Source organism: Euprymna scolopes, chromosome 30 (genome assembly GCF_053919585.1).
Source record: "Euprymna scolopes isolate OS-2025 chromosome 30, ASM5391958v1, whole genome shotgun sequence".
NCBI classification, from domain to species: Eukaryota; Metazoa; Mollusca; class Cephalopoda; order Sepiida; family Sepiolidae; genus Euprymna; species Euprymna scolopes.
The window spans coordinates 51598414-51620712 of NC_136511.1; the positions used below are offsets into that span (position 1 = coordinate 51598414).

The 22299-nt window shown below is 33.5% G+C and overlaps 1 protein-coding gene across 1 annotated transcript in view; it reads right to left on the reverse strand.

Annotated features, from left to right (window-relative positions):
• Nucleotides 1-2174: 2174 nt before the first annotated feature.
• Nucleotides 2175-22299, reverse strand: part of LOC145254803 (uncharacterized) — a 98979-nt gene continuing 78854 nt past the window's right edge. Inside the window, exon 3 of the mRNA XM_080113598.1 lies at nt 2175-9464. Within this exon, the coding sequence (XP_079969724.1) occupies nt 9161-9464 (304 nt within the window). The 3' untranslated portion in view covers nt 2175-9160. The remainder of the gene's footprint in view (nt 9465-22299) is intronic.

The following is a 22299-nucleotide window of genomic DNA, read 5'->3' on the forward strand; positions in this document are numbered from 1 at the left end:
CAAGTGCTATGACTTTATACCCTTCTTTCACTATCCCCTTCTTCCCCCCAACCTGAACCCACTGGACTACTTCGTTTGGTCATATGTTGAGAACATCACCAACATGACCTCCCACAACACCAAAGCCAACCTGATCGCTAAGTATTCACTAAGCTCCTGCTGGCACTTGTGAAAAAGGTATGCTCCCAGTTCCGGACACATATCGAAGTGATGATTGAGGCTGAAGGCGGCTACATTGGATAAGATGTCATCTCTACTACATAATCAAGTTACCTGAATTGATTTTTTTTTTTTTCAATAAAAGTTTTTTACAATAAAGCTGTAGTGTTGTTTTCTTTGGGGCGACAATTTTATCGTTCCACCCTGTAGATAAAATAGAAAAAAGACAACAAAGGCAAGATAATATTTCTATTAGTTTATATATCTATACATTATGAACATGTTTTCTTTTTTTGCTGTTTTTTTGTTTTGTTTTTGTTTTTTGTTTTTTTTTGTTTGTTTTTTTTTGTATACAGTTGATTGCAAAAACCACTTCACTTGTATCACAAAGTACAGAGGCAAGATGCTGGCTTGTCTCTTTCCAAGATCACAATATCACAGAATCATTCACCACAATACCAGTAAATATTTCGACCGTATCACAATGGAGGTAACTCGTCAGATATTAAAAAATATTGTTTACATATATTTCATATTACATATATTTCATTCAAAAGGCCAGACCAAATTTAAATTCAGCAACCCCTTGTTTTAGCATCTGAAAGAAACCAATTTAGCATGACACCGTATCTGTTAGACATTCAGGACTGAAACTTAAAATATCTATGATATATCATTTCGAAAATCGTTTGAAATTAAACTGGTAAAAAATGTCAAATATAAAAAATAATTTTTTTTAAATTTGTAAAACTTAAATAATTTTAATATATTTTCCAACTTGTTTTTTTTTTCCGAAAAATTGTATAAATTGGCAACGTTAGTGACCCAAAATTAAATATATTTTATTTCATCATTCTTGTATATTTTAATATGTAAAAAAAAAAAATGCTAAGATGTGCCCCCCCCCCACATACACACATATAAAAAAATTCTAAGGGGATTTTAGGGGTGGGGTGAAAAAATATGAAATTTTTTTTTTTTTTGTATATTATTTTATTTTATTTCAATTTATATATAATTGAGCTTTTTTTTTAAATAAGTCTGTAAAAAAATTAATGAAATTGATTAATTATTTTATTTTTGAGAGAATTTAAAAAATCGCGTTTTCATTGTTTACTTTAAAATATGTAGAAATAACATTCGGTTCCAATTTTTCACATATTTAGTTTTTTTGGAGAATTTTTTGAAAATTCACCGGTTTTATGAAAAATACGAGATTTTTTTTTTTTTTTTTAGAACCTTTCTTCTTGAGAATATTGCAAAAATTGCAATCAATTTTATTTTACTGTTTTTACTGTTATTTGTTATGGAGGTCGGAAGTTCCGCCTTTATTGGTGTCCTATCTATAAAATATGTTTAAATATATTTTAATTCATGGAGATTTCGTATTTATTACTCTATTGAATATAATATATATATTTAGTTTATAAGTCCATGCAAAAATTTTGAATTGAAAATAAGTTTCCAAAAGTTGATTTAAGGATTTAGTTAAGATTTTTTAAAAAAGTTTTAGGAATTAAAAATTGATATTTCCTAGAATAAAGAGAAATTTAATAAAAAAAAAAAAAAAAATTTAAATATTACTTTTTTCGGGCTACAACTTACGATATTGAAAATTTAATAAAAGAAATTCTGTCAGTTAACGGGTTCCATATCAAACCAGAAGTTCATTGTTCTAGGTGTTGTCTGCTGAAATATAAACATTTTCTGGATATACATATATGTTTTTTCCATAATATTTTAAGCCAAAGGTAAGACTTTTACTGTTATATTCCACTTGAATAATGATTGAATAAAAACTTTAAAAAGATATAATATACAGCGTGTTCCAAAATGTTTGACTCCCATTTCGTAGGCCAATAATTTTGACAATGTTCGTTGGAAGGACCTCAAATTTTCACAGCTTGTGTAGAAACGTTTCAAGTTTTTGTGTGTAACGTTTGGCATTTCTATCTTTTCAGGTTTAGAAATACCCTTCACTTCAAAAGAAAAAGCATTTTGCGTGTTAGAGTATGTTCGGACTCAGTCACCGAAGACAGTGCAGCATGCCTTCTTTTTTTTTTTTTTTTTTTTCCACAGTGATCACCACTTATCAAGGCCCGGAAGCCACTCAGGGATAAGGGTTATTGCAAGTACATTACGTTAGTGTGGAGATTTGATGAAGTGTTTACTTAAGGGGGCGGTTCATTAGGAATTTGTTAACATTGGACTTGAAGACATCCAAGTTGTAGTCCGGTGGGAAGCAGGCAGATGGAACAGAGTTCCACAGGCGTGTAGTTCTAAGAAAGAAATCCTTCACAAATAAGGACCTGGCACCAAAAATTTCAAGAAAAAGGCTACTTATGTATACCTAAATCGCCAGGACGGCCATCAACACTATACTAGCAGAGACAGTGAGGCAGGTTCGTGAAGCCTTCCTGCATAGTCCTCGGAAGAAAATCTGTCATAGAACCAACAAATATTTGTACTTTTCTTTGTAAATTTAACCAATAAAACTTCTGACCTTCAACATAAAGTGTATTTAGTTTCATTAAGATCCATCAAGTAGTTCCCAAGATATGGGCATTTAGAATCGGGTCAGCCATTTTGGAACACCCTGTATATTTGTACGAAGTTTTGTTTTCTATACTTTTAATGTTTAATAAGACCCGTGTTTTGTATATTTGCGATGCCATTGTTACGGTCTCATTTTTTTATGTTTGGGTTATTTTGTGACGTCCAAATCAAATTTCGTTTATTTTATTCAATGTAAAATAAAGAATATTTATATGCGATTTAAGCCCTGATCCTACCTCTTCAATATAGAGTACAAATTACGATTAATTAACTTGGTTTTACTTGTATTTTTATTAAGGTTGTCGACAATAAGTGTCGTACCTTATGACTGGCAAAGCTGAGCACCCCCTCGCTAGTAGTAGTAGTAATAATAATACTGATGGTGATGGTGATGATGATAAGTATTTGTACATTTAGTTCCTCAAAACGTTACTTAATTTATTTCCATATGTTAGATTATTGCTACAGGCGAAGTTCTTTTGTGTATTTAATTTTTAAAGTAAAAAAAATATTAATATTTTGTAAGAAATAAATTTAAATATGAATTATTCGAGTTACAAATCTCATCTTAGTTGTTAGCATGACGTTTTATTTATGATGCCATGCTAAGTCTGTTCTTTTCAGCTGCTACAATAACTGGGGTGCTGAAGATACACTTGGTCCTAAAGATCTAGTACATACGGATTCATTTTAGAAAATAACTTTATTTTTAGCCAATCTTATTTCACGTGACACATTGAGAGGTGGCAGTGCTTAACTGGATAATGATACCAACTGACGACCTGGCTATGCCAAATTCGAATCCAGTCGGTCCCAAAGCACCATTTTCACTTATGGATGCTGGCAAACCTTAACATAATCTCTTCTGTAATTACCTGAAAAACAAAATCACAGAAACCAATGCTAACAACAGAAACAAGACGTTCAAAAAAAAGTCATACCATGTGGATTCATAAAAATGTATTTGTTGTAAACTATTTCTTAATTGCTATCATTCGTCCGTTTTGTGGCATATCAACACATTTTGGAGTTATTTACTGTTGAAACAAAACTATTGTAAATGATTGTTTGAAATTAATTTAACATAAGTTGCTTTTTTTTTTTGTTCAGTAGGGTCAAATTTGTGGCTTCATACAAATTCTTAATGATATTAGTGCATAATTTAAAGTGACACAGCTGATCTCATAGTCTGTGATGGTATCCTTTACGCTGGTCATACACTCCATATTCAGGTTCTGCTTGATATTGTCACTCCACCTCTTGGATAGGCTCCAGGCACATCAAAGTTAATGATTTTTCTTGACCACTAGTCAACTACCATGCATTGGATGTGAGTGACCAAGCCGTCTCAGTCTATTCCAGCATAGGGTTTCCTCTACTGAATAGTGGTCAAGCCAGGATCTCAGTTCATTGAGAAGGGTTCTATCAACAAGCTTTGAGGTGCATATCCATCGTATCATTGCATGATCACTGCAAATGAGTCTGTTAGTCGGTCGGAAATAATTTTAAATATAATCATGTAGTAACAACACAGCAGCCTCAAAAGAAAATGGCTGCTGAGAATGCTTCTAACAAGTCTTGTATATGATGTTTATGACAACGATTCCTTGAGGACTGAAGAAATAAATAATTTTAACTTGTTATGAAGATGTCTGGCAATTTCGAAAAAAATAGATGGATTGCCAAGTATCAGTTAATAGTCAATTCTTGGAGATGTGAAATCTATATTTATATAATTTATTTGAACCGTTATTTGCAGGCAATTGATGTTAGGAAATAGGTCGAACATAAGAAAGAAACATTGTAAATTATATTGCAAACACGTTTTACCGGAAGTGAGGGTCAGCTGATCGAATCTGCGTGTGAGTCATGTGATCAGATTAGCTGGAATGAGAGAGTTTGGGTTTGGACGTAGAGAAGAACAGGCGGCTTAACAGGTCATCCTCTCCCCTTCACTGGGATGGGGGGGGGCTGACGTGTGTGAAAATAAGACTATGCAAGCAAAGACATTCACTTTCCATTCTTCTGCAATCAACATCTGGAAGGTGAATAAAAAACTATATAAAAACCAATCATCGTCTTGGAGTGAGTGAATATTCGTCCAAAACAGGTTCCCAGACTCCCCTCCAAGAACAAGATGAATTCCAGGGTGACAAGATCAACGACGCATGAAGTTAAGGTATGTCTAAAATACATGTACCACACACACACACACACACACAAAAGTATATAAACAATTAGATATGAATATATCGCAAATAGACAGAACATTTAGACGATCACACACAACGGTCCCCCTTTTATGATAACAACACAACATTGATGGTTGGAGAGGAAAATGTTCAAAAGATGGAGTTTACTATCCAGGATGAAAAAAACTCAAATCTGAAGGATTTCCCAGCTTTGGAAAGGAGATGGAACCTGTCTTTGATTTTTTTTTTTTTTTATTACATTTTCACCCCAAACAAGGCACATTGCCACTTTGATGTAGGGACACAGGCTATAGGGGTACTGGGTGGGGAGTTGGGCAACAAGATGTTGGTTTACGTTACACTTGAACTTCTGCATGTCAGTACAGTTGGAGAAGCAGAAACCCGGAAGGGAATTTCAAAGTCTAGCTTTAATAGTGACTTGTTAGCTTCAAAAAGTAACTTCACTTTAGGAAATTGTTTTGATATTACTTATCCTACACACATCAAATGACACATCAGGTCGGGTCTGGGTAGATACCCACATCATTTGACCTGTTGGTCTTTTTAAATCTGTCTTTGTTTGTATTGCTGTCCTCCCAGACCAATAACAATTTCAGTAACTGTAAAAGAAAGCCATCTTGCATGCGAATTGTATTTATTATTCAATTAATTTAATAATTTTTTTTATAATTTATACATGGAGCAAAGATTTCTTTTAGTTTCAGTTTTTACATAAAACTCAAACTCAGCAGCCATTTTGTTTTTTACAGAATGGTGAAGGTAATGAAGATATGTACTAACAGTTTAATAAATCTAGCAAACAATTAAAATTATCTCCCTTTTATATTACTCTATCAAAAAGAGGGAATAAAGTTTAATCCTTTATTTTTCTTACGAATAATTTATAACAATTATTTTTATAATTTATACATGGAGTAAGGATTTTTTTCAGTTTTTACATAAAACTTGAACTCAGCGGCCATTTTCTTTCTCGACTGCTATCTACAAATTACCTAGTCACGTTTACAAGTTTTGCTTTAAAAGAAAAGTTTAAAATAACATTTGCAATATGAGACCAAGTAATAAAAAAAACCTTAGAATAGTGGTGTTTTCTTAAAAGAATCACTTGCTAATCCCGCATTTCTTGCACACAACTGTAAAACAAATGGTTTTAAAAATTTATTTGAAATGATAAAAATACTAATGAAAACATTTAAATGTTTAAACCTTTTTTAAATACATTCATCACATATTCTTTGCTTAATTTTGTTTTTGCTTTATGAAACAAAGAAAATGTATTTTTCAGAATTAATTTTGTTTTACACATTTCAGTTATTATATGGACCTTACCGATAATTGCCTTTAGTGATGGAATTGAAGGAAAATTTCAATGGTTTTTGTAGATTTGAAAATTTTAACCTTTATTGAAATTTATCAACACATTAATTTCTATAACACTCAAGCAAATATATAGAAATTATTTCATGTACCTACATAAAATTTTATAAGGTGATATATTATATCTATCAATTTTCAGTATTCACTTCAACAATGCTCAATTGGTAAGTAGAGCTAGATAGTAAGTTATGAATATATATATATATTATATATACACACACATACATACATACATACATACACACTAGCAGGAAGCCTGAAATTACCTGGCTGTAAAATACACTTAAATGACATTGTGATTAATGCAGATTTCATATTTATTAATATATTATATTGGACTTAATATATAGTAATGATTTAAAAAGTAAAAAAAATATGATTCATGCGCCACCACTGCTAATCGAAATTTATTTTCGCCCCTGCCGTTAATGACCGAGCTATGAAGACATGTTTGCTACAAGGCTAACAATTAAAACATGAACCAATAGCTATTACGTTATGCATGCATATTTGTAATGCCAGTGTTCAACTATCACCTGGCAAATTTCATTTTTTTTTTTTTTTTTTTTTTTTTTTAAATTTTCACACTTTTGTACCAATTTTCTCAAGCTAAACCCCAAATATAAAGTTTCACATGGGTTCAAATACCCTATATATGAAGTTTCAGGTCTGTAGACCAAAAACTGACAGAGGAGTTTGGTAGGCAAAATTTTATAAACAAAAATATACATGTATACATAAATATATATAGAAAGAGTTTTGTGTTTACTATAAACTTTTTATGCAAATATTACGCAAATAATGTAGAATATCTGCATGAATATAATTACACGTAACAGTTAACTAAAGATGATTGTCCCATAAGAAAATTGAAACAAAATTAATAGGGAATTAATTAAAATGAATGTTTAAAATAATATGCAAATTAGCTAGATATTTTGCTAGTGAATGCAATTCCACGACCCATGTATAACAAAGTTGTATTTTCTTTTTAAATAAATAGAAAAAAGGATTTTTAATATGAATATCAATACACAAAAAAAAAAAATTCATAGGAGTAATCAATAATTGTGTACATGAATAGATTGGCTTTTATTATAGACTGGATATATATATATATGAAATATATATATATATATATATATATATATATATATATATATATATATATATATATATTTCATATCTAAAAAAAATCAGAAACATGGTATGAACTGTTTGATTAGCTGTAGGGCAATTTATGACAACATTCATTTTTCTATCAGTTTTGATTTTTTAAAACAGGCCACATATGATTTGGGTAAGACATTTTTTTTTAAATCTATAAAAAGGGCAGCCATTTTGTAAAATAATAGCAATCTTTAGATGGAAGCAAGTCTTAAAAAGGATGGTCTTTGGAAATATGTCCATTCTTTTCAAAATTACATAACAATTTCCAGCAGAGACAAAAATATGATTCCTGCAGTTTACTGACATTTGTACAAAAAAACATTTTTAAAACATTTGAAAAGTTCACATCAATATTTCAATAAAAAGATCATGACTTGAATGGTAAAAACAAGAATCAACAATTTGAACCAATGATATTTAGGCACAATACGAGACAAAATCAATCAAATTCACATTATACGAATCAATGGAATCACAGTTGTAAAACTATCATTTTTTATGTAATATTTACATTCTTTTGTTTTTGCTCGTAGGATAAACCATATGCAAGAATGTTTTTTTTTTTTTTGCTTTTAATTTTTTTCATTTTGGGTGACATTTTTAAGACTATTTTGCAATTTTTACAATTAACTTGAATTTTTTGTTACTTTTTAGTGATTTTTAGATTTTTATTTTGTGACATTTTGAAGGTGACTCCCAAAATAGTATAAAAAGACTTATAAACTTAAAAATGTATTTTTCTTATATTTTTATAATGCACAAGTATTTTATTTTTAATAAAGCTTTTTGACAGATGGCAGACAGTATATGGATTTTTTTCTTTGATAAGATAGTGCTACTTAGGAAAGGTATCTATGTATATAGTTTGTCAAAAAATAAAAGTGTTATTAGAAACTAGGCAAGTTTTAATAAAGCTTTTTGACAGACTACAGACAGCACATAAATTCTTTCCCTGGCAGCCATACTGCCACATCACAATTAATAAAACTGCAAACAGAAAAAAAATATCTTTTGTAAATAGTGGGAAACAAAACAAAAAATTAACAAAACTTATTTTGGTGCTTGTCCCGAATACCTCCTATATTAAAAAAAAAAACAAAAAGAAAAATCTTTATGTACTAGTGATGAAATGAAAATATCATATTCCAAAAATCACATAAACTGATGAAGTAGAATTATTTTTATGAATAAAATATTTTTTCAGCAATTACTAGGAATTCGTTGGCGTTAAAACAATAACCTCACAAGTTTGAACTGTTGAGTTATCTCCATTTTTTCTTAGGCCTGTCTTTATGATGACGTCACAAGATTATCACTCATCAGTTCACCATAAAATTTGATTTTCTTATTTAAAAATATAGCTACTTGGTCGATTTATATGATTTTTGGAATATGATATTTTCTTTTTTGTCGCAGGTATATACACAATACAGATTTTACTTTATGTTTGTTTTTTTTAATAGAGGAAGAATTCTGGACAAGCAGCCTTATTTTAAAATGAACAAGTTCTTTTTGTACCGAAAATTAAAGATATTCAATAGCGTTTTTAATATAATTGAAAAAACAATTTTATTTAGAGATGGTTGGGGTTCATGAAATGGTCGACAGTGATAAAAATCAAGGGAACTCCGCTTTAAATGATACATGCATGGGCACAACATTTCATGAAATATATCAAAAGTTCTTTATTCCGTCAACGTCAAGAAACCCTTCAATTTTGTTGGGATGGGCAACTCTCTCACGCAGCTCACAATCTCTTGTCCTTCGCGAATGTCCAGCAAATAGTTACGAATGTTTTGCCGACACAAACTGGCCAGTGTCCAAGGTGTAGAGCGCATCAGCTTCAGCCAGTGGTGGAATGTACTTTGTTCCTCTGTCTTTCCTGGCAAATCAATCCACGCTTCTTGGTTCAGGTTCCATCCAGCCTGTACTAAGAAGCGAGCTGCCTCGAAGCCTCCATTCCACACTAACCAGCAAAGAGGAGAATTCCTACAAAAGAGAAAAATGGTTTAAAATTAATAAAAAAAAAATAATTCGATACAGATAAAAAAAATAAATAAATAAAAATAAAATGTTTCTGAATTTATTAAATGAAGATTGATAATTTGGAATCTTCTGGACTACTGTTCTTATCTTGAGTGTTATTTTCACATTTTGGTCGATGTAACCTCCAACCTTTTACAGGTGTATCTAGTTGATACCTCACCAGTTTGCCCTGTATTTAAGAATTCAGGTGATAAATCATCTCCCTCTCAGTACAGACCAATAAGTCTCCTGTGTGTTATGAGTAAGTTGCTGGAATCCATATTAAATATAGAAATAGTCAACCACCTCAGCAGGAATAACCTTCTTAGTGACACACAATATGGTTTCCGCTCTGCAAGATCTACCGCAGATGTGCTGACGGTTATATCCCACAGGATTAGTGAATCTCTTGACAAAGGCTTCCTTTCTAGGGCAATTGCTCTTGACATATCAGAGGCCTTCGACAAGGTATGGCATAAGGGTCTACTTCACAAGATTTCCAGCTACGGTATAACTGGAAATGTTTTCTCAATCATTAAATCATTTCTCTCCGATAGGTTCATAAGAGTAGTGGTAGATGGACAAAAATCGGAGGCCTGCAATATAAATGCTGGAGTCCCTCAGGGGTCAATCCTGGGCCCAACTCTCTTCTTGATCTACATCAATGACCTCCCTAAACACATACTTAAATCATTCGTTGACATCTATGCTGATGACACGACCATCTACGGCAAAACATCAAAGGCTGTAAATGACAAAGTTCTCTCGGATTCTCTCTCCTCTGATCTCGAGCGCGTGGTTCAGTGGGGGAAGATGTGGCTGGTTACCTTTAATGCATCCAAAACCAAACTCCTATCCTTACATCATCAACGCTCTGATCCCCAGCTGGCATCAATTGTGATGGATGGCTCTCATCTGGGTGAGGCCCCGTGTTTTGACAAGCTTCTGGGTTTGACCTTTACTCCTGATCTGAAACGGAACACGTACATCAAGTCTGTTGCCAAGGTCGCTGGAAAGATGGTGGGATCCTTCTACCGCTCCAGAAGATATCTCACTACTGATGCAATTCTCTATCTATATAAAAGCCAAGTATGTCCAAAGATGGAATACTGCTGCCATATCTGGGCAGCAGCGCCCAAAAACAGCCTATCATGCCTTGACAGAGTACAAAATAGACTTCGTGGCTTAGTGGGGGATGCCCTTTTCTCTACCCTGCAACCTCTCTCCCACAGAAGAGACGTTGCGAGCCTATCCTTGTTTTATCGTTATTTCCATGGCAGGTGCTCATCAGAACTCCAATCTCTGGTCCCTCCTCGCCAATCTTTCACGAAAAACACCCGTCTAGCTGAATCCACTGTGAAAAATTTCCCCCACTCTATATCTGTGCCTAAATCAAAACGCGGATTCCATGAACAAAGCTTCTTTCTTAGAACTGCACGCCTGTGGAACTCTGTTCCATCTGCCTGCTTCCCTCCGGACTACAACTTGGATGTCTTCAAGTCCAATGTAAACAAATTCCTAATGAACCGCCCCCTTAATTAAACACTTCATCAAATCTCCACACTAACGTAATGTACTTGCAATAACCCTTATCCCTGAGTGGCTTCCGGGCCTTGATAAGTGGTGATCACTGTGTAAAAAAAAAAAAAAAAAACAAAAAAACTCTTGAATCTGCACAGAATCTCAAACAGAACCCTTTCTTTAAACCAATGTGTAGCATGTTCTTGTTCACTCAGCCATCACTGGGTAAAAGTCTTAAGTAATTTGCAATTGTATTTTGAGTGTTGCCCACACCGAGGATTGAACCTGGAAGAGTGTAACTGACAACTGAATTTTACCAACTACTTTCTCCATCACCATCATCAGGACGGGCTCCTTGCCGGACCCATGTGACTCTTCCTCTCCAGAGTTTCCTGTCTTCCATCACCTGCCTCAGATCTTCAGATTCACACTTGGCTTTGTGTGCTATTTGCTGGATGTACGTGGCTCTAAGCAGAGGACGACCTAGATCCACGTACATCCAACAAATAGCACACAACGTCAAGTGTGAACCTGAAGAGCTGAGGCAGCTGATAGAAGACAGGAAACTCTGGAGAGGAAGAGTCACATTGGTCTGGGCAAGGAACTCATCCTTATGATGATGATGATGATTTCACTTGTCATTATTGTTGATCATTCTTTTTTCATTACAATTTTTACTTGTTGCCTTATTTCATTGTTTTCTTTTTCTAAAAATCATTTCTGCATCGTTTGAAAGATGAACTTTATAATTTATATAATAAAATCTTCATTTTCAGTGTTCTGACAAAAAGCGGAAGTTTTAAGAACTTTGTTCCCTTCATTTCAGCGTTCTTAATCGGCTCTAAATTACTTGCAACAAAATAACACTATTTCCTTAATAAATGCTAGTTATCTCCCTTAGATAAAGACCAAATCCCAAAGAAGCGCCTAGAAACTGACTCAGTTTTAGAAGGAATTCTCATCTTTTTACACCCAATTTTCAAAGGCACAATCATCGTCCAATGAATGATCACACCAAAGCAAGGAATCACATCACAAAAACAAATACAAGGTGGAACAAATGCACAAATATATATTTATCCCTTTGACTCCATTACTTTTTATGTTTTATTAGTATGGACTCAGCACCATTAGATGGAGGTCAAAACTCTAAAAATTAACCAACATCAATGTATAGATGCATATTTGTACATGTGTAGAGAAGAACCTTAAGTTGACCTACGTCTACCAAGTCCGATTTTATCAATTTTGACCCCTTAGCAGCTAGGTCATATATATTATATGGTTTCCGTTCTGCTAGATCTACAGCAGATGTGCTTACAGTTATATCTCATAGGATAAGCGAATCTCTCGATGGAGGCTACCTTTCTAGGGCAATTGCTCTTGACATATCAAAGGCCTTTGACAGAGTATGGTATAAAGGTTTACTTCACAAGATCTCCAGCTACGGTATAGCTGGAAATGTCTTCTCAATTATTAAATCATTTCGCTCTGATAGGTTCATAAAAGTAGAGGTCGATGGGCAGAAATCAGAAGCTGACAGTATTCATGCTGGAGTCCCTCAGGGGTCCATCCAGGGCCCAACTCGTTCCTGATCTTCCAAATCACATCCTTACATCATTTGCCCTTATCTTCGAATGGCCTCTTGGCCTTGATAAGTGGTGATGCCTATGTAAAAAAAAAAATTAGACATGACTTTTTTGTGGCTTGGTTTTTATATATATTCTCAGTGCTGATGAAGACCCCAGTGATATAAGAATAATAAAAAAAAAAACATGCAGAGAACCATGGCTGAAACAATTGTATGCTTGTCTAGTAAATAAAACTGAACCTCGTCAACGGGCAGAAATCAGAAACTCATAATATCAATGTTGGGGTTTCATTCTGAGCCTAACTCTCTTCTTGATCTTCATCAATGATCTCCCAAATCACAGTCTTAGATCATTCGTAGACATTTATGCAGATGATACCTAAATCTTTCAACGGCTGGCAATGAGCAAGATCTTTCTGATTCTCTCTCTTCTGATCATGAGCACATGGCGCAATGAAGAAAAGGGTGGCTGGTTAATTTTAATGTATCTAAAACCAAGCTTTCCTCTTTTATCATAATTGCTCTGATCTCCATCTGGCCCCAATTGAAATGAATGGCTCTCATCTTGGGGAAGCACCATATCTTAAGCTTATAGGACTGACTCCTCACTCTTTATCTGTGCCTAAATCAAAACATAGATTCCATGAACAAAGCTTCTTTCTTAGAAGTGCATGCCTGTGGAACTTTCTTCCGTTTGCCTGTTTCCCCACCTGACTACAACTTGGATGTCTTCAAGTCCAATATAAACAAGTTCCTGATGAACCGCCCCCCCCCCTTAAGTAGGACACGTTATCAGATCTCCATTACTAGCGATTATTACGATATTATTCCATTGATTACTGCACACCCAATAACCCTTATCCCCGAATGGTCTCCTGGCCTTGATAAGTGGTGACTTCCTTGTAAAAAAAAAAAAAAAAAAAAATTTAAATGGAAGATATACATCAAATCTGTTGCCAATATCGCTGGAGAAATGGTTTTATCATTCTACTGCTTCAGTAGGTATCTCGCTGCAGATGCAATCCTCTATCTGTATAAGAGCCAAGTACATCCTAAAATGGAGTGCTGTTACCACATCTAGGCAAAAATCTGCCATCTTGGATTTTAGGTATGGGAACCCAGTCGCATGTAAATATTTATTTAAGCATTTTCATGAATTTTAATGTAACTAGACAGACAAATACATTTCTTTTTTAAAATAATTGAATTAAATTATAATTACAAATGCCGTTTATGGTGAAATATGTTATTTTTAGCTTTATAATTTTTTCTTCATAATTAATTTAAATTTTTCCTAATAGTTGTTAAAAGTAACTGCTTTTTTTCTATTTTTTACATCAAACAAATTTTTAACATTATATTTCTCAGTTTTAATATCACTTATAGTCAGTTTTTAATTTCATGATTAAAATCATTTTTTCTTTTTTCTTTTCTCATTAATAATAACCAATGAGCCACACTCTTTTTCCATCAACTAGATCATACTGTATTTTCCCTCAATTTTTTATTGCCTAAATCAAGTTGACAAAGACTTTCATTAGAATTTGGTGGCCCTTAAAAGCGCCGTTTTTGGTAACTCTCTGGGGGAGATGCAACTTGTTCGACTATCACAACCATCATCGACAGAAATCCATGTCTTCATAGTTATAATTATTTTCAAAAAATGAGATAACTTTTTGCAAACCATAACAGGTTACAATTATCACTTATAACTTTCACGCCCTGTGTTTTTCTTTTTAAAGCATTCTTTATGTACTGGTACATGAAAATTTTACACATTCTAAAATAAAAATTTTTATTTATTTTTAAAGATTTAAAATTATGCCTATTTTAGCATTTTTGTAAAAAAAAATTTTTTTTTTATCCTCATCTGAAAGATAATAATTATTGATAACATAGTCAATGAATCTCACACTTCAAAACGCAAAAGAAAAAAAATTAAACACTTCAAATTTTGGATTTCAATATCAAAGGCACCCAGTGAAATCTTTGTTTTGTTTTTGTTTTTCTACACGCGTTCACTCTTCTACCAAAATGAGTGTGTGCTTAGTGGATCGCTTGGACTTTACGGGGTCGAACAAGGGACAAATGAGGGAGAGGTGGGGGGGGGGGGCATGAAGTCCCCAAAATTCTATTTATACAACGAATATGAAAAAAAATGTTACACTTTTTGTAAACAGTAACGGGTTACCGTATCTTGAAAAAATTCCACGTAAAATGACATTTGCAGATATAATTAATACTTATAATTAAAACACCAATTTTTTTATGCTATCGATTGATTACAGCATTCTTTATTATACTGGTATGTGGAAATTTTACACATTCTAAAATTAGATTTTTAAAAGATTCAAAAAGTATGCCTATTTTAGCGTTTTCATACAAAATTTTTTTTTTTTAATCCTCATCTGAAAGATGATAATTAATAAATCTCACACTTCAAAACGCAAAAGAGAAAAAGAATTAAACACGTTCAAATTTCTGATTTCAATCTTCGATATAGAAGACACCCTGTGAATTTTTTTTTTTTTTTTTTGCACACTCATTTACTCTCCTACCACAAAATGAATGAGTGCTTAATGGATCGCTTGGACTTTAAGGGGTAAAATAAGGGACAAATGAGGAAGGGGGGGTGCATGAAGTCCTCAAAATTCTATTTATACAACGAATATGAAAAAAAAAATTACATGCATATAAAGTGAATTCTTTACTTATTAATCAGTGAAATTTTTATATTCATTAAATGATAATTACCTGATTTTTGGTAGGTTTTTAAAGACAGACTGTTACAAAAATCAAAAACACTCCATAAATTTGGCGGTCACTATATACATATACATAAAATGGCATACCAACTCGTTTTGGGTTATTTGATGCCAAAACACTATACCTGTTGTACACAAGTTTCTTATTCTACACATAAAAGATAAAATAAGACTTGATCTCTGTCTAACAGATTCCATAGTTTGTGGCAGTATCTATTAGGCCAATAATGCTCTCATGACTGGCATAAGTATGCAGTATATATCTATGTAGCTACATTACAAACCTTTAATGATTTTTTTTTTATTTCTTTATTTACTTGAGGTGCACAAGGGAATTGTGCATTACACCTGCTCCCTCCCACTCTCCCTTCTAAACATTTAGATTTCTGACAGTCTGTCAGGTATGACAAACATCTACGTATAACAAGTACTCAACAATAAGTAAAGATTATATATATATATATTTATATATATATATATATATATACTAGCAAAAGTACCCGTCGTTGACTGAGTTCAAAAACAGCCTTCAGAAAATGGACTCTGATAGGTTATGAAAAGGAAGGGTTGTAAAGAGATAGCTTCGAATTTGGGGGTATCAAAGCCAAAGCAAAATATGTTGAAAGTAAAAATAAAATAAATAAACCCCATAATTTATTATACCATACCTGTTCATACTGAAACACTTATCACAGTATTCTGTGGATCTATATTAAAAAACCTTGTGACATATTTCCATTCTATGGAGGTCAGGCGCGAACGAACACCCCATAATTTTATTATACCATATTTCTTCAAACTGAAACATAATTATCAAAGTATACTTACGCAGATAGATATGAAAAGTCTTTATTAAAGTTTGTGCCTATGTCCATTCTATGGAGGCCAGGCGCGAACGCAAACCCTACAATTTTATTGTACCATCCCTATTTAACTTAAAACATACTTATCAAAGTATTCTTATGTACATCTATATCAAAAACACTTCTAAACGTTTTTTTTTTTTTAATTTATTTTTTATTTCCATACTTTGTGGACCAGGCGCGAACGCAGACCCCACAATTTTAATGAACCACCGTTCTGCCAGATCAAACATACCTATTTCTGTGTCTCGATACATCTTCTATCATTATATGTAATCAGTTTTTTTAAAATAGTCAACCATATAGGAGCCTATTCGTGACCAGACACACACACACACATTCAGCTTTATATTATAGATATATATATATACATACACATGCCTGTATGTAAAGGAGGGGGTGTCAGGTTGAATCATAACGTGTCCGACTTAAAGAGAAACAAAAGAAAGAGTTAAAAGCAAAAAAGAAACTGCATAACAATCAGCATTAGCCATGACAGATTTTGACACCTTCGTCATCAACAATGTTTTCTCTTTATCGTTCGTGTTCAATTGAGTTTCTCTATACTTAGGTGTCTAATTTTGTAGTGGAGAGATTTTTTGGTTGGTTGTTTGTTTGTTTAACGGCATATCAACCTTTTTCAGGTTATTTCATGCCGAATCCAGTGATTTTGAAAAAAATTTTTTTAATAGAATATACATTTGTTTTGTTTGTTTTTGTTTTTTTTTTCAAGTCAGTTTCTATTTAACCCATAGTTGGGACCCTAACAGGTACTACCACTCCGGGTCAGAGTTGAGCTGGGAGCAATGGCAATTAAGGGATGGCTCCACACTCCACACTCCCCAAAGCCTGCAAGCTGGGGCCTCACCATCGGATATAGTCTAAGGTCATATCCAGGACCTGTAGTGGAGAGAAGGAGAGGGGAGATGGAAACATAGGTGTAGAGTTGGTACAATTTGAATTATTTGGACTGCTGTTCTCATCTTTAGGGTTATTCTCACAACGTTTCGGCCAATGTTGTGGCAACTTAATCGCAAAATGATTCATACGAACGTTAAAAAGCAAATATCTATAATTGCTACACTCTTTCTCGTTAGAATTCGATTTCCTTTTGATTCCTCAAAACAAGGATGTTTTCACAGGAATGTGTGAACTCAAAGTATTTTCAACCAATGAAAATCGTTCCAAACTAAAATAAGTAAGACATATATGTGAAAGTAATGCGAACTTATTAAAAAATCCTATAAAAACCTGGACAACAAAATCAGTTTTCCACAGAATTCTCAAACCGTCCAAAATATTGAAGAACCTCAATGCCGTATGCTCAATAACCCTCACCGGCTCATGCCTTGTTGGCCTAAGCAGGGAAAACAAACCGAAAAGGACTCAATGACTCATGTACCAGCATTTTCCATCTCATGTGCATATTCCTACACATTAGTAGGAAAATAGAAAAGAATTACTATGCACTAATATGAAGAAGGTAAACCAACACACACACACACACACACACACACACACACACACACACACATGCCATGTTGCCAAATACTCACATATGTATATTCACACTATGAACATTTTAACATGGGTTTAAATTAGTGTTGGGACGATTAATCGGAATTGAAAAAATCGGATCTTTGTGGGGTATCGGAATTGGTATCGGAAAAATTTGAACCTATTTGTCAGATGCCAAAACCGATTCCTTAAATTATCTTTTTTATTTGATTTTGGTTTAAGAAACATCTTCCACTGCTTGTAGTAAAAATAAAATTATAAATATTTATTGATTTAAACTTCCAGTAAGACTCAAATCTCTTGATCAACCCCCTCACAAATGTGTTTTTTACGTTTGAGAATATATAGGCACATTTAAGATGTGTTTTTACAGTAATCAGGACAAAATAACAATTTTATAGTTAAATATTTAGAGATAAATAAAGAATCGGAATTGGAAATTGTATCGGAATTGGGGGAAAAATATTGGAATCGTCCCATCACTAGTTTAAATCAATTTCCTTCATCAAATATGTGTTTGCATTACGGACATTTTCATGATTAAAATTAACTATTATTTTCTTATATCTTGTATGAAAATGTTTTGCTCTAAAGTTTTGTTTTTATCCATTTTTCATTTATAAAAGTGTTTATATTTTAACTAGTAGGCCACTTGGCATTGCCCGGTCATAAAATACTAATGAATATTATATTTTAAGTAATGCAAAATTCTTATTTATTATAAACAAAAATACCATAGGTTTAAATGTAACGTTAAATTCGTTTAAAAAGAAAATGGTGTAAAGAAACAAAAAGACATGGAGACATCAGAACCAAAACCTAAAGACAATGAGTCAAGTATGATAACCATTAGGCCAGTTTGACACAATCCTTAAAAAGTGTTTTCAAACCAACTTATACTTAACATAAGGAATTTGTAATGTGAACCATGATGAAACACTCAGTAAACTGAGAAAAATCCGAGGACTCCCATGTACCAATTTTTTCAATTTTAATCTCTTAGAAACCCATTTTTTTTTCAGATGAAAAACCAATTAAAGTTTTCCACATGTCTGAATATGCTATATCTCAAATTTCAAGTTGTAGATTAAAAATTTTGTTGAGTATATAGGTTGAGAAGTGCCCTCACACACACACACACACACACACATTCTCACTTTTATAGATATATAGATTAGCACTTGCTACCTGGTGACCTTTCTATTCTCTTTGTTTCATTCATTTCCATTTGTATTTGCATCCCCATTTATAACATTCCATTTTCTGCTTTGTTAAAACATACCAGACATAGGGTAACCTGGAGCAATTCCATACTCTTTCAGCTGAAAATCTGTTCAGTTATAGGAAAGTAATTCAAAGTGGCTGGTTACTTTCAATGCACCTAAAACCAAGCTTCTATCTTTTCATCATCAACGTTCTGATCCCCATCTCGCATCAATTGAAATGAATGGCTCTCGTTTTGGAGAGGCGCCATGTTTTGACAAGCTTCTGAGCTTGACATTTACTCCTGATCTAAAATGGAATACGTACATTAAATCCGTTGCCAACGTTGCTGGAAAAACGATGGGATCCTTTTATCGATTCAGTAGATATCTACCTGCTGATGCAATTCTCTATCTATATAAGAGCTAGGTACATCTAAGGATGGAGTATTACTGTAACATTTGGGTAGAAGCTGCTAGGAAGACTTATCCTGCCTTGACAGAGTTCAGAATAGACTTTGTAGCCTAGTGGGAGATGCCCTTTTCTCTTCTCTGCAACCTCTTTCTCACAGAAGAGACATTGCGAGCCTGTCTCTGCTTTATCATTATTTTCATGGCAAGTGATCATCTGAACTTCAATCTATGGTCCCTCCTCATCAAACATTCACAAGAAACATTCGTTTGGCTGTAAACACTATCAATAATTTCCCCCACTCTTTATCTGTGCCTAAACCTAAAAGTAGATTCCATGAATAAAGCTTCTTTTTAAGAACTGCACACCTGTGGAACTGTCTTCCGTTTACCTGCTTTCCAGCTGACTACAATATGGCTGTCTTCAAGTCCAATGTAAACAAGTTCTTGATTTCCCTTAAGTAATCCAATTTACCAAATTTACACTTCTAACAAATACTATGATATTGTCCTTTTGACCACTGTACACTCTTTAACCCTTATCCTCGAGTGGCTTCTGGACTTTGATAATTGATGATTCCTTTGTAAAAAAAAAAAAAAAAAAAAAAAACTCTAGGGAACTTTTCTCGAGAAGGACATGGGTTTGTTGGTCACTTCCGCTCAAAGTACTGGAGCTATCTCTGCTATCTACAGTGAACATTAATTGATCACGTGACACAATCAAAAGCCATCCTAAGGTAGGTACAACAATTGCACTTTTCCGTCATCATTATACTTGTATTTGTGTCCTCTCTATTGGTCTAAGTAGGTTATTTACTGTGTGTTATGCATAAAAACTATGAAAGAAAGCTAAAGAGAGTCTAGGAGTGTCCTGATGTTGAATTTATGCGTTGTCAGATGAATATGTGATTAGGGAAATTCCATATCTCTGGTGTACGAAATTTCCCAAAGGATCCCAGCACACAAACTAATAACTACATATTTTCGCCATTTCCTACTAGTGAATTTGTCATTCCATATTTTGTCATTGTTAGCTTTGCCTGGAATGCCTCTCAATATAGAACTTTTTCCAAGTCTCATCAAGTTCTTATGGAAGTCAAACTGTGTGGCGTGATGCTATAGGATCCCACACAGATACCACCCTCTGTCTATGACTCTGCAGAACTGTTTGATCGACCTGCACCTCCACTAGTATCAGACTATTTGGTACCCACATCCAGCCAGACATCAAGCGCAGATATGCTGTCTTTGTCTTCTTTCTTTGCCGTCTATGGAACACGTTGCTATATTATTGCTTCCCTGAGGAACTGCAACATGGTCATAGAAGTCAGAAAAAGGTGATGTGTCATTGAAACACCTGGCAAAAGCGCATTGAGAATGGTGGTGACTATGTAGAAAAATTAATTCTTGTGCCTGTCTTTATAGTTCTTCAGCGTTCTAATTTTTGAGTTAAAAATAGTCTTACTTTTGAAACGACCCACTGTGTACCTAATCTTCTTATAGAGTTAAACTATGTGTACTTTCTTAATGGTAAGAAAACTAACAATTGTACATTTAATGAGTTTGTTGTTGTGAAAATGAAGAAAACAGATTTAGAAAATCTTTACAAATAAATCGGAAGAATGAAACCGATTACAGGTGTGTTGGGCATTTTATGACAGTTTTAAGGTAAATGAAACTCTTAACCTTTCCACCCGTTTCTCTCTGCTACAGCACCCACACAGTGTTTGATCTCAATTATTAAAGTAACAAATAGGAAATGTGTACTAGATGACCTGATCAGTATAGTTCAACAGGTACATCCGAGACAGAGCACTTTTCTTTTTATAACTCTTTCAAATCTTTCTATCCAAAACACACTTCTAATTAAATGGGTTTATATCTTAACAATAAAATGGAATTTCTCTATTAAATGGTAATAAGGTTTTTATTTTCATTTCTAGGAGCGGCTTGTGGCTTTTTTTTTGTGGGGGGGGGGGCTCCCACATGTTGTGAACGATGCCACCATCTTGACATTGTAATCTGCATTTGGATGAATTGATCACCACAAATAGAACTCCGTAAGTGAGCAAGTAGGAATCTTTTATACAAGTCAGATTTATTTACACATGCACACACAAAGGAGAGAACTTGAATGCCTACTAGACACTATCCTCGAGTGTCTAATGGCCTCTCTGTACAGGGGTTTGTCAGAACAACCTGGCATGAGGATACTTTTCCTTCGAAGTAAACCCTGACGAAATATTCAAAATCACATAGTATTCACTTCCCAAATAAGATCTCCTCACTATGGATAACTTACATTAGCTTTTATGAGGAATGGTGCATCTTCTCCAAGTAATGTTACCTCAAGTAATATCACAAAGCTTGATACTCCACCAGACTAGATAAATTCTAGTCCTGGAATCCAGTAAGACCAAGAAACCAAAGCAAAAGATATACTGCAACATATCAAAATGGTTAATTGAGGAGAGGAAACTTATGTTTTCAATTTCTTTACTAACTCAGTGTTTGAGAGATAAAGAACTTTAATGGAATATTTGAATATCTATGTATCTCATATAGACTTCAAATGTTAGCCTCACATAAAGGACCCATTGATTTCTGAGAACTTCGACTGAAGAAAATAAAAATAAAAAAAAGTGCCTTCAATAAGTTTCCAGACTTTTTTTTTTACAGGCATTTAAAATTGTCGTAGACATTTGAAAATTCAGTATGTTATTGCAGATATATCTTATGAGATGACTGACCAATTTTTATGATTTCAGGTTCAAATGAACAGCTACAGCAGAAATTGAAATACACCCTACTAAAGCCTGATTGTCACAGCTAGTGAATTTCAAACATGCTTTCTGGACATGAGGACAATTTAGAAGAACGATATGCAATAAAATTCTGTTTTAAAATTGGAAAAAATGCCACAGAAAC